Source organism: Bos grunniens, chromosome 5 (genome assembly GCF_055505025.1).
Source record: "Bos grunniens cultivar Pamir isolate PY7600 chromosome 5, Bosgru_T2T1.0, whole genome shotgun sequence".
Classification (NCBI taxonomy): Eukaryota; Metazoa; Chordata; class Mammalia; order Artiodactyla; family Bovidae; genus Bos; species Bos grunniens.
In genome coordinates this window covers 106,728,968-106,744,295 of record NC_141169.1, presented here as the reverse complement: position 1 = coordinate 106,744,295, position 15,328 = coordinate 106,728,968, and the positions used below count along the sequence as shown (strand labels likewise).

Here is a 15,328-nt window from a genome sequence, read left to right as displayed (position 1 = left end):
TGCTGAAACTCATGTCCATTGAGTCAGTGATGCCATCCAACCATCTCATCCTCTGTTGTACCCTTCTCCTCCTGCCTTCAGTCTTTCCCAGCATCAGGGTCTTTTCCAATGAGTCAGTTCTTCACATCAGGTGGCCAAAGTATTGGAACTTCAGCTTCAGCATCAGTCCTTCTAATGAGTATTCAGAATTGATATCCTTTAGGATTGCCTGGTTTGATCTCCTTGCAGTCCAAGGGACTCTCAAAAGTCTTCTCCAGCATCACAGTTTAAAAGCATCAATTCTTCAGCACTCGGCTTTCTTTATGGTCCAACTCTCACATCCATGCATGAAGAGACTACATTTTGGTAATTCTTAAGGTTTTCCCATGAAGTTACGTGATACGAAGAGCTGTGTTACTCAAAGAATGTGGGGAATCGGATAGTAAAGAGATGTTATTTTGGAAGCAGGGAGACTCAAGAAGTAAGACAAATTCAGGCAGATACTGATAGCACTGCTCACAGTGGCTTGGGGTTGGTAACTGGGTACCCCAGTTTCAAATGTGCTCTTGACTGGGGTCAGCTGCCAGCAGCCCCAGCTATTTCTCAAACCTGCAGATTCTCGGGACTCTGGAGAATTCTGCCTACTAGCCAGTGTGGCCTGAGTGAAGAAGGTGGTCAGGGTCAGGACAATGGGATGGGATGGAGCAGCTTTGTCTGCTCACTTTGACTATTATCCTCAAATCCCACCTGGGTCTGTTACACACCCTTCTTGCAGGGCTGAGCCCATCTTGGCTCGGATTCAGGAAGACCGCACCGTGATCGTATCTCCTGTGTTTGACAACATTCTTTTTGACACCTTTGAACTGATTAAATATGCACTGGCAGTTGACGGGTTTAACTGGGAACTCTGGTGCCGCTATGATGCACTGCCGAAAGCCTGGGTTGATCTCCACGATGTCACTGCTCCTGTGAGGTCAGTCTGCATGAGCTTAGGAAACTTGATTAGTCTGGGGGAAGTCAGGGATGGATAGTCTGGGCTTTGTTTGTCCTTCGTGGTAGTCTTAGGAGTGGGGTGAGAGGAGCAGAGGAGTTGGGGTGAAGGACAGGATATAGAGAAAAAAAGAAGCAGATCTCATAACCGACAAGGACCTATTGTAGAGCACAAGGAACTCTGCTTGATGTTATGTGGAAGCCTGGATGGGAGCAGAGTTTGGGGGAGAATGGGTACATGTCTGTGTATGGCTGAGTCCCTTCACTGTTCACGGGAAGCTATCACAATGTTGTTAACTGGCTATACGCCAATACAAAATGAAAAGTTAAAAAAAGAGCTGATCCCAGAAAAGAAATCACAGATACTTTGGCTATTTAAGGAATTTTAAGCAAAATAAAGCAAAATGTATAATGTTTTAGAAAACATATCAGCCCCTTTAAGCATTTATCAGGCTATGAAGTAGGGATACCAAGATGGATTTCAATATAATCTGGGACAGGAAGGCTCCATGCACTTAGTTCAGTCTGAGGGTTTGGGGAAAGCCTTCAGGATAAGAAGAAGCTTTGGTAGAGAGAGTTCCAAAGGCTACATCATCGCTGAGCTTGCTACCTGTCACCTTCATCCTGATGTTCTGCATCCAGGGTGAGTGACTCTCTCGCCATGTGCTCCACAGAAGTCCTTCCATCATGGGCATCCTGGCTGCCAACAGGCTCTTCTTGGAAGAAATTGGCTCTCTGGATGGTGGGATGCTGACCTATGGAGGAGAGAATGTGGAACTTAGCCTGAGGGTAGGTATGTTTCCATTCTCATTAAGGGACAAAGCAGAAGGGTAAGGTAGAGGACCTCTGGAACCTTGGAACAAGGATGGATGCCACTGGCTCAAGAGGTGAACAAATTCTCATGTTTCCAGGTCACTAAGGAGAGGTTGTGGAACTTCTAGAGTGGAGCGTCTTGGTATAGGTCTGTATAGTCTGGGAGATATTGCTGGAAAGATGGTGTCCCTATTTTCTTGAGGACTTCAGGCATTTTCCAAACATCCCCTGACATACACCAACTTTGGGGTGGGTGGTTCTCTGCAAGACCAGTCAGAAACTGGAATGGGCAGAGAGACCAGAGGATAAAGATGTGTGGGCAGCCAATCTGTCCCCCTGTGGACAGTCAAGCAGCTGACAGGATGACATGAGTTCATGTCCATTTTCTTTCATGGTCTGTTCCCCAGTTTTGTTGTTTAGTCCCTAAGTCAGGTCCAACTCTTTTGCATCTCCATGGACTGTAGCAACTAAACACTTGAGTGGACTGTAGCCCTTCTGGATCTTTTGTCCATGGGATTTTCCCAGGCAAGAATCCTGGAATGTGTTGCCATTTTCTTCTCCAGGAGATCTTCCTGACCCAGGGATCGAACCCTCATCTCCTGCATTGCAGGCAATTCATTTCCCATGAGCCACCAGGGAAGCTCCAGTTTATTTCCCTCCTAAGGATGACAGTGCAGGTCAAACGTGATAAATAACTTGAAATGATTTATAAACGTGTGAGAATTAGAATCCTTGTTTGATTTCTGTGACAGAGGCCAAAATAACAGAGATTTGAATGAGATATAAATTAATTCCTGTAACAATTTGAACATGAGCAGTCCAGGATTCAGATGACAGTTCCAGTCTTCCCTGGTGGCCCAGCAGTAAAGAATCTACCTACAACCCAGGAGACCGCCTACAACGCAGGAGACATGGGTTTGATCCCTGGGTTGGGAAGATCCCTGGAGTAGGAAGTGGCAACCCGCTCCAGTATTCTTGCCTGGGAAATCCTAAGGACAGAGGAGCCTGGCTAGCTACAGTCCATGGGGTCACATGAGTTGGACATGACTTAGTGACTAAATTACCACCAGCAGGGTGTTGGGAACCAAGTCTCCTCCATCTTATTGTTCTGATACACTCAACACCACATCTGTATTCTCATCGGTATGAAGAGAACAGCTTCTCAGGTGGCTCAGTGATAAAGAACTTGCCTACCAAAGCAGGAGATGTAAGAGACGCAGATTTGATCCCTGGGTCAGGAAGATCCCCTGGAGGAGAGCATGGCAACCCACTCCACTCATTCCAGGCTCCTTTGTCCATGGCATTCTCCAGGCAAGAATACTAGAGTGAGTTGCCGTACCCTCTGAAGAGTCATTCTTCCCCTTTCTTGATAAAACAGTTTACCCGCATTCAGCTTCCGTGGTTTGTGCGTGTGGCCATTTGTCCTTTCAAACCTCTAAGCATTTGCTAGGATGTACATTTCTCTAGGAACAGACCTTGGAGAACATCAGAGCTGCATGTGATGTTTTATTCTGACACCTAGAGGCCACGGCAGTGATGGTGCACCTGGATGTGTATAAATACAGAAGAGTTTTGGTCTGATGGGAGAGAAAGTACACCCACTCTGGTTCAGCACCCTGTGTATCCCTGGCACTGTGCCACAGCATCACAGAATCCTTCTGGCTTTGTCATTTCTTAGCTGGTAAGGTTGGGCCCATTACCTTAATAGGAATAATCATAATACCTACGTGGTGAGGGCTAACTTCCTGAAAAATGTCAGGATGGTTTGTGATGCAAAGTAAGCTACTATAATCAGAAACTTCCTGTTTCTTTTCGTGTGTTTCAGAGAAAGAGTGAGGGGGTGGAGGGTGGGTGTGTGGGGGGACATCTGGCAAGTGGGAATAAATTGAGACAGAAAAATCTGAAGGCTGTTGGTCTAGGATAACCCTTCCCAAGGTGTTTTAACTGAGCCACTGGACCTGTGATGTTCAGGGATTTGCAGACATGAGTGCGGTAGGTTGCTAACCACTGCTGGAAGGGCTTCCCTGGAAGCTCAGACAGTAAAGAATCCTGCAATGCTGGAGACCTGTGCACAATCGCTGGATCGGGAAGATCCCCTAGAGGAGGGCATGGCAACCCACTCCAGTATTCTTGCCTGAATCCTCATGGACAGAGGTGCCTGGCGGTCTGCAGTCCATGGAGTCACCAAGAGCTGGACACGACTGAGCGACTAAGCATAGTAACTGGACCGGCTAGTGCTGGGGTCCAGCCCTGGCTGATCCAGGGTATTCGAAGGGGAGACGGCTTAGGCGACTATTTAAATATTCATCAAAGATATAAAGAGTAATAGAATAAGGATAGCTCAGTAGGAAAATTCAGTGGAGAAAAGAGGCTGAGTAGCTTGGTTTATGCGGGAGACCAATAAAACTTCAAGACAAGAAGCTTGCACCACTTACGTAGGCCACAGGCGTCCTTCCATTCTCCCGAAGGAGAGGAGACACTGAGGCCTCCCCGGTCGGATCTTAGAAGCCCAGGCATAATTAGTAAGCATGGCGGGTTCTGCGCTCCAGATGGAGACTCAGCCAGAGTGAGAGAGAGAGAGAGAGACATGGGGAGACCAGTCTTTCGAGGAACTGATCCCAATTCTTTATTTTCCAGAGTCTGTTTTTATACACTGAGATGTTATACAAAAGTCACGCGGGGACAGCAGTCCTGACTTTTATTAAAGTCAGGTGCTTCATACAAATGTATACAGAGGTCTTAGGGGTGTTACATCATCTTCTGGCCGGGGGGGGGGCCTGCTGACAATTTATGACCCTCTCCTTGTGACAGCGGTCAGTCAACCAGAACACTTTTTTCTCCAAGGGGGATTATTCTTAAAACAGACGCCACCCAAATAAAGTTACATTCCTATAGGGTGAGGGTGTAGTGGGTTTTAGTTAAGGAAAGAATTTACTTAGCCTAAGGTCTAACGTGATTAATATCAAAGGTTAATACTTATTTCTTCTATATATTCATTAATGTGTGTAAGGGCAGGGGATATGGAGACTTAGCAACAAACATTGGCTCAACAAATGAAAAACCCTTCACCAATACAATTTCTAATCAGCCCGTTATACTTATACTAATAGTTTTCTAACTTTTCTAAGGAACCTGTTTTTAGAAGGTTTAAAGCATCTCGTGCCTCTCACGGTTGGGAGGCTGTGAGCAATCACATGTGGCCGGACAAGCCCATCAGGCAGGCTAGAGAACCTTCAGAGGAGTTTGTAGGTTGAAACACTCCTATCATGCCCAGGAATTATTGTTAACTGGAGCTCTAAGTTAACTCCCTCTCCGAAAGAGGTGGTGGGAGACAGCCCCCCTTAAAATCAGAGGTGTAGGTGAGAGCATAAAGTAGTAAAGTAGGCAGGCTCTGGTTATGGGGGTAGATGCTCAAGGATTTCCAGGGGGACTCCTGAGGCTCAATCCCGCCTTTGCGTATGTCGAGCCTCCTTCCTCATGACCTTTGCCATGGGTGGAGTACCTCACTCTGGCCCCCAACAGGCTAGTGTTTCCCAGAAAATGCAGCTCACTTGGACATCCATGAAGAGAACACACTCATCATTAGATGTATCTTCTACAGGGATGAAGTAGTAAATCTACATCTACTAGTTCTATCGTCTACTGGGACAAAGGCAGTATTTTTAAATATTTTAAGCCACATATTAGAATGTATGGACTGACAAGTATGTGTGTTTCCATCAGGATAAGAAGAAAGAATGTTAACGACTAGATCATAAGTCAGGGTATCTCTTGGTCAAGAATTACCTGTATTAGTTATCAATTGCAGTGTAACAAAATTATCACAAACTTAGTGGCTCAAAGCAAGATCCATTGATTATCTCACAGTTCCTGTGGGCCAGAGCCTACACCTGGTGGGATTCTGGAGCTTCTGAGCGATAAGGAGAGGAGCACTATTTTTTCAATGAATAGGTTGGGAGGCTCATAGAGACAGGTAGAAGGACTGAATTTACACTCTATTAAAAAAAATTTTTTTTAATGTGGACCATTTTCTGTCTTTATTGAACTTTTTACAATATTGCTTCTGGTTTATGTTCTGGATTTTTGGTTACCAGGCATGTGGGATCTTAGTTCCCCGACCAGGGATCAAACCCTCACCCCCTGCAGTGGAAGCGTGGAGTCTTAACCACTGGACTGCCGGGGAAGTCCCTACACTCTTTAAAAAGTGGTTCTGAAGAGTGGTGTCCCCGTCAACAGGCTGTGCTCTTACGTCTGTGTGTCCAGCTTGCCCGGGCGATTTTGTTTTTCCTTCCCTTGCAGGTGTGGCAATGTGGAGGTAAGATTGAAGTCTTGCCCTGCTCCCGAGTCGCCCACCTGGAGAGACACCACAAGCCCTACTCTTTAGACCTGAGAATTCCCTTGAAGCGGAACGCCCTGAGAGTGGCTGAAATCTGGATGGACGAGTACAAAGACATGGTCTACATGGCCTGGAACATACCTCTCCAGGTTCGTCCTGGATGGGACAGAAGCTGAGAAGGATGGAGGAGGAGGAAAGGGAGGTGGTCCTGGTGGGAATGGGAAGGGACAAGAGCCCAAGCTTAGGCTGCTCACGGCACGATGGGCCAATGAATCCAAGAGATGAGGCGTTGAGGCAAGGAATATGACTTTATTCACCAGAAGACGGCAAAGGAATGTCTCAAAGTAGCCATCTTATGCCGTCTGGATGTCCCGTTCTTTTATAGATCAGAGATGGAGGGGAGGAAGGTGAGGAAACAAAGTAAAGAGGCCATTAATCTTGCAAACATCTCCTAGGACTGCAAGCCTTAGGCAAGGAGTGTGTTAATTTCTTCCTTCCTGCCATCCACGGGTGGACAGGTTTCTCAACAGACGCACTTTAAGAGTCAGGCAGAGGGGCAGGATTCTCTGAGGCAGCCCATTAGGTGTGATTACAACAAGAGCAAGGGAAAGCAAGTCAAAGAAGCAGTTTCAGCCTGGAGTCAGAATTGGCTTCTCTCTGCAACAGGGCCACTCCAGCCCTAAAGACCTGAAGTCACGTCCTCCCTATGAGGGCAATGGCATTCGCGTTTGTGTCCCAGGACTAAGTTTCTGGCACGCATGGCTATCATCACGTAGCTCTGGCATAAGGTTTATTTTTTATTATTCTAAGTTTATCAATGAAGAGACGGACACACAGAGAATGGAAGGGGAAAAGCCGGTTAAAGTAAGAAGGTCCTAAGAGCAGAGATGGGATTCAAACCAAGGAAACTTCTAGATTCTGTGCTCTTCATCCATCATCTATACCAGGGGATTCCTTGTGGGGCAGGAGTGGACAAGGATTCACTGTCTTAAGAGAAAACGAACACGGTGGTGGGGTGAGGAATGGTGGTAGAAGGCTGTGTAATTCTACTGGACACACGTGAACAAGGAAAGCCTCCTTGGCTAAGGTCGCATGGTTGGCCTTAGTCCCTGAGGCTGATGTGACATGCTGTCTCTGTCCCTGAGCTGCGGCTCTGGGTTCAAGCATCCTTCCACTTTGATTCCCCACAGATACCACTTCTAGGACATCTCCTTTAACCTCCCAGTCTTGCGGCCAGCATGCTCCTTTTGGGAGCCTTTCCTGGCCATCATGAGAACCATTTTGTGCCTGATTGATGTGCATATCATCTCAAACAGGAGCAGTCTGCATCAGCTTGCTACTGATGAGACATAAACCTGGATACGCAAGCCTTGAAAGTGCCTCTGAGACCAGCAGAAATTCCTAGGGGTCAAGCTTCTTCCAATTTCCCTGGAAAACTATACATGAGAAAGGTTATCTTACAGGGAATCAGGAAAATACTTGCTTCCCTCCTGCACTATCTGTTTCCCTGATGCCTTAGTGGTAAAGAACTTGCTGGCTAATGCAGGAGACACAGGTTCGATTCCTGGGTCAGGAAGATTCCCTGGAGGAGGAAATGGCAACCCACTCCAGTATTCTTGCCTGGGAAATCCTATAGACAGAGGAGCCTGGCGGGCTACAGTCCATGGGGTTGCACAGAGTCAGACACATCTGAGCACACCCACATGGTGGAGTCCAGGGTGTTACAGAGTGCAACCATGTTCCATGTTTTCTTTGCAGAACTCTGGAATCGATTTTGGAGACATTTCTTCCAGAATGGCACTCCGGAAGAAACTGAAATGCAAAACTTTTGACTGGTATCTGAAAAATGTTTATCCTCTCCTGAAACCAGTCCGCAGCATTGTGGCCTATGGAAGAGTACGTTTTATGAAACTGCATTGCAGGTTTTAAACATTTGCCTGTAAAAGATGAAGAGATCTGAGTCTCATGACTTTCCGAACAAGGGTTTTCAAAACCCATTCCCCCCATTCTCTTCCTACCCCCAACTCTCTCCTCCAACCCTCTTGGTTTTCTTTCCTCTCTCACTCTCCAGTCTCCTTTTCCTTCCCTCTGTCTCTGGTTCCTTAGCTTGTAAACATCAGCCCTTGCTCTGACCCTCACAGTTCCTCGATCCACCAGGGTGTGTGGCCTCACCCCTCTCAATGCGGGTATAAGAGCCCTTCCTTTACCTGTGCTATAATGGTCTGAGGAGTGGATGTTCCTGTTGTAGCTACGAGTTCTGGGAAACAAACTCACTCAGAAGGACAATGCAGATAGTGGAGTGCAGTTTATTACACCGTGGGCCCAAGGCAGAGTCTCCTCTTAGCCAAGGACCCTGACCAGTTTTTGTGAAAACCTTACATACCCTAAGTGTACGTGCCCAAACCCCCCTCCCCAAATTCCCTGAAACTAGTCTGAACAAAGGAAAAGAAAGATACAATCAAAGTTAATCCGTGATCCGTATGCCTTAAGCCTAGGTAGCTAACAGTGGACAATTATCAATAAGCCTGTGGTCATACTCCAATAAGCATAATAGAATTTATGATTCTATTTGGTTACACAGATAATTAGGGTATTTTTTTTAGGCAATGGGGAGTCTAGGTACAAGCCGTGGGTCTCTTCCATCCGGGGGGTCTGGTTTTCCAGTTGGTATGTTGTTTCCATAGATACTGGGCATATAGCTCATATAAGTCCACAGTCTGGCCCAAGATGGAGTCCTGCTTTCAAGATGGAGCCTGTTCTGTCTCTTTCCTGCTTCATTCCCAGGAAGCGCATCACAGCAGAGTTTCGCTTTGGCATTTGTCTAGTGCTTAGAAAGTGGCTGCCAGGATCTCAAACCCTTGCCCCTTTTGGGTACTCTTGGAGTGCTGGCAAAGGTGCAGGGCCCTGGGAGGGTCGGGGAACCTCCTTCTCTGGCTCTTTCCAACCGTGTTGCTGTGTGCTTTGCTCCCTCAGATGAAAAACACGTTGGATGAACGCGTCTGCCTGGACCAGGGAGCTGTTCCAGGCAACACCCCCATCATGCATTACTGCCATCAATACAATTCCCAGGTATCGTCCTGCTCCGGCCCCCTGGTCAGCCTGTTGTAGCTCGGCCCCTGGCAGGTTTGGACTTGGTGTTAGGTGATGGGGAGACAGGAGCTAAGTGGCCTGGGTAGTGGGTCAAGGAGAAGCCCAAACTTGTGCTTGTAACTCAGCCCTTCCGAGCTCACCTGAGAGGTCATTCCATCTCAGGTACAGGAAGGGTGCTTAGAAAGACTGCAGTCTCTATGGCAATACCTTCACTGAAAACAACCTCCAATCCCTTCCTTTCCTCCTCCTCCCCTGCCCCCTGCCATCCTCTTGCTGCCCCTTGTATGTCTTGGAAGGTGGACAGGTGATGCTCCCTGTGGCTTCTTCCACAGAGAAGGAAACAGAGGGTTAGGGAAGAGAGAAGCTGAATGGAAGCCCCTCCGTGGGGTAGGAGAGATCGGGGACCATGTGGAGGGTGCACCCAGGGGACTTTTTCCAGCTCTCATGTTACTTTGCATGTTGCCCTCACGGGAACCTTTTGAGGTCTGCAGGGTAGATAACATTGGGAAAAAAAAAAAAACAGAGACACGAAAACAACCAGTTTGTCCAAGTTCACAGAGCAAGGTAGGGAGTGATTGAGCATTTGAAAGGTTTTCTGACAACAAGTCCTTAGCTGGGGTTTATAATGACAGCTTCTGAAGTTGAGTTGTGTTGCTTCTATTTTCCAAGATAAGCTCCCTCGTCCAGTAGGAAATGATTCTATTGGAGCCCTGTGGAAGGAAGCAGGCTAGTGTCTTTTTGTCATGCCTGGTCTTCTTTCTCGAATCAGCTGGGGATGGGGAAGAGAACAGAGGAGACTCCTTGTTACCCAGGAATGCTCAAGGATTCCTCCATGGTGACTGGGTGTCTAAGGGACCCAAGGCAGTCTTTATGTCCTCTGTGAGGTCAAGGGCATCCCTGACTGAGTGTCCATGGCAGATCCCTTTGTTCTCTTGCAGAACGTCTACTATCACGTAACTGGGGAATTCTTTGTGGGACCACTGATTGCACAGAGAGACACTGATGATCGATGTCTGACAGACCCCGGTAAAGGGGAGAAGCCCACTTTAGAGCCATGTTCCAAGGCAGTCAAAGACAGACTGAACATACATTGGGATTTTAAACCGGTGAGTCACATGTTTTTGTTTCTTTTTAAGATAAATATATTAATGTATAGTCTGAGAGCTGGACCATAAAGAAGGCTGAGCGCTGAAGAATAGATACTTTTGAATTGTGATGCTGGAGAAGATAGCATCACTGATTCAGTAAGCATGAATTTGAGCAAACTCTGGGAGATAGTGGAGGACAGAGGAGCCTGATGTATTTCATTCTGTAGTCGCAACAACAACAACAACAAGGACGAAAAACAATATAGTCTGAGAAGTTCAGGTTTGATCTGGTAGTGTTTTTGAAAGACTAGTTTTGTGGCAGTGTGTAGTGAAAAGCCTAGAAATTTTTCTAGTCTGAGCATGAAACACTGGGCATAAAATACTGAGTGTGTTGACCCAAGTGGCATGGCCAAGGTAAAAAATATTGGAATCTGTTGTAACTTAATTCAGAGTTTGCCTTCTAATCCTAATTCGGTCTTCTTTAGCTATTCTGCTATCCTTTTTTGAGACTCAGTTTCTTCATCTTGATGATAATTTCTACTTTACAAATCTGTGGAGATGACTTAATGAGATGATGTGTGTAAATCAATTATGGTTTGTGGCTCATATAGAGGGTTCAACAATATTAGCTTTTGTGATCATCAGAGAGTCTGGAGCATTGGGCTGAAAATCAACAGGAACTGAAGTAAAAGCTCTGATTTAACCTCATCGTCAGTTGACTAAGAACAGGGTAGAGGGAATGCTGCAGGAGTCACGTTGCAGTGGCTTGAGGGATGCGCCTGACCACGATCTATGTGTGAATCTACTATGTGGGGAGGCTACGTTCTTAAGCCACATTGACAGGAATGGGATGTCCTGAGGGAGGAGGGTAGGCAATGTTTTGCCGTGAGAGTATCTTTGAGCATCTTGGTGCTGTGTTAGGTTCACAGACATGGAGACATGAGACATGAGACAAGAGACAAGGACTTATCTAGCAATGAGTCTTAAAGCTAATAACCCCTTGAGGAATGCTATGGACTGTCTCCAGGAAAACATACATACATACCTAAAGCAGAGACATTACTTTGCCAACAAAGGTCCATATAGTCAAAGCTACGGTTTTTCCAGTAGTCATGTATGGATGTGAGAGTTGGACCATAAAGAAAGCTGAGCACCGAAGAATTGATGCTTTTGAAATGTGGTGTTGGAGAAGACTCTTGAGAGTCCCTTGGACTGCAAGGAGATCCAACCAGGCCATCCTAAAGGAAATTCTGAACGATGATGAAGCTGAAGCTCCAATACTTTGGCCACCTGATGTGAAGAGCTGATTCATTGGAAAAGACCCTGATGCTGGGAAAGATTGAAGGCAGGAGGAGAAGGGGAGCACGGAGGATGAGATAGATGGATGGCATCACCGATGTGATGGACACGAGTTTGAGCAAGCTCTGGAAATTGGTGATGGACAGGGAAGCCTGGTGTGTTGCAATCCATGGAGTCACAAAGAGTCGGACACAACTGAGCAACTCAACTGAACTGAACGTGCACAGTTTTTCAAGTATTTTGTTGAAGTCTTTTTTTTTTTGGTCTGAGTTCATTAGAGATAATGGTCTGTATCAGGGTGATTTTTGTTGTTGTTTGGTCACCAAGTCATGTTTGACTCTTTTGAGACCCCCATGGAATGTAGCCCGTCAGGCTTCTGTGTCCTTGGGATTTCCCAGGCAAGAATACTGGAGTGTGTTGCCATTTCCTCCTCTAAGGGATCTTCCAAATCCAGGGTTCAAATCCACACCTCTTGCATTGGCAGATGGTTTCTTACACACTGAGCCTCCAAGGAAGCCTATACATTGTAATAACCAAGATTTATTGAGTATATATTTAAGTACCAAACATTGGAATAAACACTACCTAATTTAATTCTTACCCAAATCTTATAAGAGATGTATTACCATTTGCTCAACTTTATCTATGAAGTAACTAAAGCACAAAGAAGTCAAACAACATCCCCCAGGTCACACAGCGTATCCAGGATTCAAACACAGAATCATATCCATTGTTTTTGCCTCACTGCTTGGGAAGTTTGATTCTTAAAGGGAGAAAAATACTGAGTGTTGGTTGAAAAAGATGGTAGAGTTAGGAGCTTTTTTTCCCTTCTCGAATATTAGAACATTTGGATATATTTAAAGTCAGTCTGAAAGGAATCTGCCAAGAGGGAGAAATAAGAGAAGGATGTTAGACAGGAAGGGTGTTTCTTCAGCATTAGGGATGGCTGGGCTCCGAGCACAGGGAGGCTGACAGCAGAGACAGAGACAGGGCAGTCCTCTGAGACCACCCCTGAGATTGCTCATGGCACTTGGGGTGGGGCTAGATTGGCTGGAAGCAAGGTCTTTTGACAAAGGAACAAATAAAGGCGTTTAGTGAAGGTGGTTGAGGGGTAAAAGTGTGTTGAGGAGGCCTGGGCGAGGAGCCCGCAGGAGTCAGCCAAGCTCTGAGGCCAGGCTGCTACAGGCACTTCTGGGGACAGGCTACTCGGTTAATGGACCCTCTCCAGGAGTGCTCTGTGGTCCAGGAATGGGGCCCAGAGAATGGAGCGATGGGAGTGATGGAGGCAGCTGAAGAACGGGAGGGCAGCCCTGAATGACCGATGCTGGATGGATACACCCAGGGAGGTGTGGAGGTGGCCGAGAGGGTCCCAGGTGGCGAGGGAGCAGTCAGGTGAGACTGGGGGAGCAGGGTCATTGGGGGCAGCCTGTGGTTGGAAGAGATGAGAGGCACGAATGCGGGGGTCAGAGAGGGAGCAGAGATTTGGACGTTCAGTTCAGTCCAGTTCAGTCGCTCAGTCGTGTCCAACTCTTTGCGACCCCATGAATCGCAGCACGCCAGGCCTCCCTATTCATCACCAACTCCTGGAGTCCACTCAAACCCATGTCCATTGAGTCAGTGATGCCATCCAACCATCTTATCCTCTGCTGTCCCCTCTCCTCCTGCCCTCAATCTTTCCCAGCATAAGGGTCTTTTCCAATGAGTCAGCTGTTGGCATCGTAGAGAGCAGCAACCCATTCCAGGATTCTTGCCTGGAGAATCCTATGGACGGAGGAGCCTAGCGGGCTATAGTCCATAGGGTTGCAAAGAGTCAGACACGACTGAGCGACTAAACAGCAGCAGCTCTGCTTGGTGTCAAGGAAATACGTGGGGAGGGGTAGGTCATGGATGGGGAGCAGTGAACTTCTCACCAGACATCTGCCTGGATGCTGTGAACTCTGAGGCTATAGGGAACTGTTTGACCCAGGCACTGAGGCAGATTCCGGCAAAGCAGTGGAGAGTGGGGTGGGGAGTAGAAAAGCTAGGAGAGGGGGACAGGATCAGGAGAGATGGCATGACCCTCAGTGTCAAGGTGAGCAGGTAAGGAGCAAAGAGGTTGGGGGTGATGAAGGTGGCACAAGGGGCACAGAGTAGGACGCCGTCCCTCCCTCGGCCCCGTGAGGATGGGGAAAGGCAGAGACGAGCTGAGATCTGTTGCACGTCTTCCCTGTCAGGCAGAGTTCAGTCAGTATCAACCTTGGAATGGTCATCTGCCCACATCTCTCTCTCCATTAACGGAGCAAGCATTCAACCCAGACTCTTTGACTTTAAAGCCTTCAGTGTTTCCAGCAGTAAACCCTGGTGAAGCCCCCATAACAAGGGGGCAGAAACGGCCCCTCGGAGAAAGCAGGTGGAGAAAACAGGCTGAGATTCTTGAATGGGGCTTTTGCTCCTGTCCCACCAGAGAGCCTTGCTGGTGGGAGGGAGGGCCCGGATGAGTTTCATGAGCTCAGTGGTGAAGATGTAGAAAGGAGACCTAATAGAGGACCGTGGTTCTCCAGGCTGCAGGCTGCCTTGCCAGCTGTGCTGACCTGATGCTTCCAGCTCAGGAGGGGTGGAGGAGAACAGAGGAACCAGCCCGGCACTGTTCACTCCCGGGTCTGGGGTTAGCTCACTCTGGGGGGGAGGAGAGAAGGTTTTGGGTGATCTAACTCTGCGCTTGGCTTCCTGTCTCCTCTGGATGACTTGCCGAGGACTGAGGGAGCCCTCGGACTTGTATCGGAGCATGGCAGGCAGACTGGGAGCAGGCGAAGGGATGTTCTTCCAGGGTGTGTTCATAATTTCACTCTTTCTCCTTCCATCCAGGGAAGAGCCGTTATCAACAGAATCACCAAGCGATGTCTGGAGATGAAGAAAGACATCTGGGGTGGCTACACGCTTGTTCTCCAGGCCTGCACCACGCAAGTGTGGACAATCCAGTACGCTGTCCGAAACTGGGGGTCAGACTGAGGTCCAGTGATGCTCAGAGAGCCTGGCTTCTTGCCACAGCTCCCAATGCTGCTCAAAACAGAGAAGGGGGAGAGAAAGTGCGTGTGTGTGTGTGTGTGTTTACTGTAATTTCAGCTAGGCCTATCCTGAAAGGTGCAAATCGACCAGTAATTTTTTTTAAAAAAGCCCTCCATCCATCCAGCCCCACACCCCATAGCAGATTTCTTTGGATTACCCCGTCTCTGCCACAGGGGCTGAGGGTATGAGGGGACACATATAACTAGCCAGTCCCGCTCTGCTCAGTGCGTGAATATAGTGGAAAAATATCGAAGCCCTTAAGGGTCTTTCTCTAAGGAGCTTATCACATTTAATAGGCTTGATTACCTGCTTCCTGCTACTATCCCTGAAAATTACAGAGAAAATGAGGCTTGAAACAGAGGGGCATCACTTATTGGGACACAAAGAAGGGATTGTAGGTAAATAACTAAAACCAGGGGGTCCTTCCTGCTGCCCGTTGGATAAATCCTTTCCTATAGGTGGTGAGTTAGGCGGATCCGTCTAGGGGTGTCAGCTTCCATGAGGACTTAGAAGCTGGTAGGAGTGGGCATCAGGGTGGGAGAGGAAGCAGAACGTGTGTGTGCTGTGTTGCTGGGTTTGCCTTTTAGGACATCCTTTCATCTTTTCACATCAGGGTTACTTGGGTGTGATTCTGGGAATCATCAGGCTTCCTTTAAGCATCGGGCAGACGAGATACTCATAATTTAGC

The 15,328-nt window shown here is 47.6% G+C and overlaps 1 protein-coding gene across 1 annotated transcript in view; it reads left to right on the top strand.

Annotated features, from left to right (window-relative positions):
* GALNT8 (polypeptide N-acetylgalactosaminyltransferase 8) overlaps positions 1-14,660 on the top strand; it is a 38,084-nt gene extending 23,424 nt beyond the window's left edge. Inside the window, exons 5-11 of the mRNA XM_086402353.1 lie at positions 755-952; positions 1,644-1,758; positions 6,082-6,267; positions 7,877-8,014; positions 9,092-9,187; positions 10,147-10,314; positions 14,440-14,660. Of these exons, the coding sequence (XP_086258479.1) occupies positions 755-952; positions 1,644-1,758; positions 6,082-6,267; positions 7,877-8,014; positions 9,092-9,187; positions 10,147-10,314; positions 14,440-14,583 (1,045 nt within the window). The 3' untranslated portion in view covers positions 14,584-14,660. The remainder of the gene's footprint in view (positions 1-754; positions 953-1,643; positions 1,759-6,081; positions 6,268-7,876; positions 8,015-9,091; positions 9,188-10,146; positions 10,315-14,439) is intronic.
* The last annotated feature ends 668 nt before the right edge of the window (positions 14,661-15,328 follow it).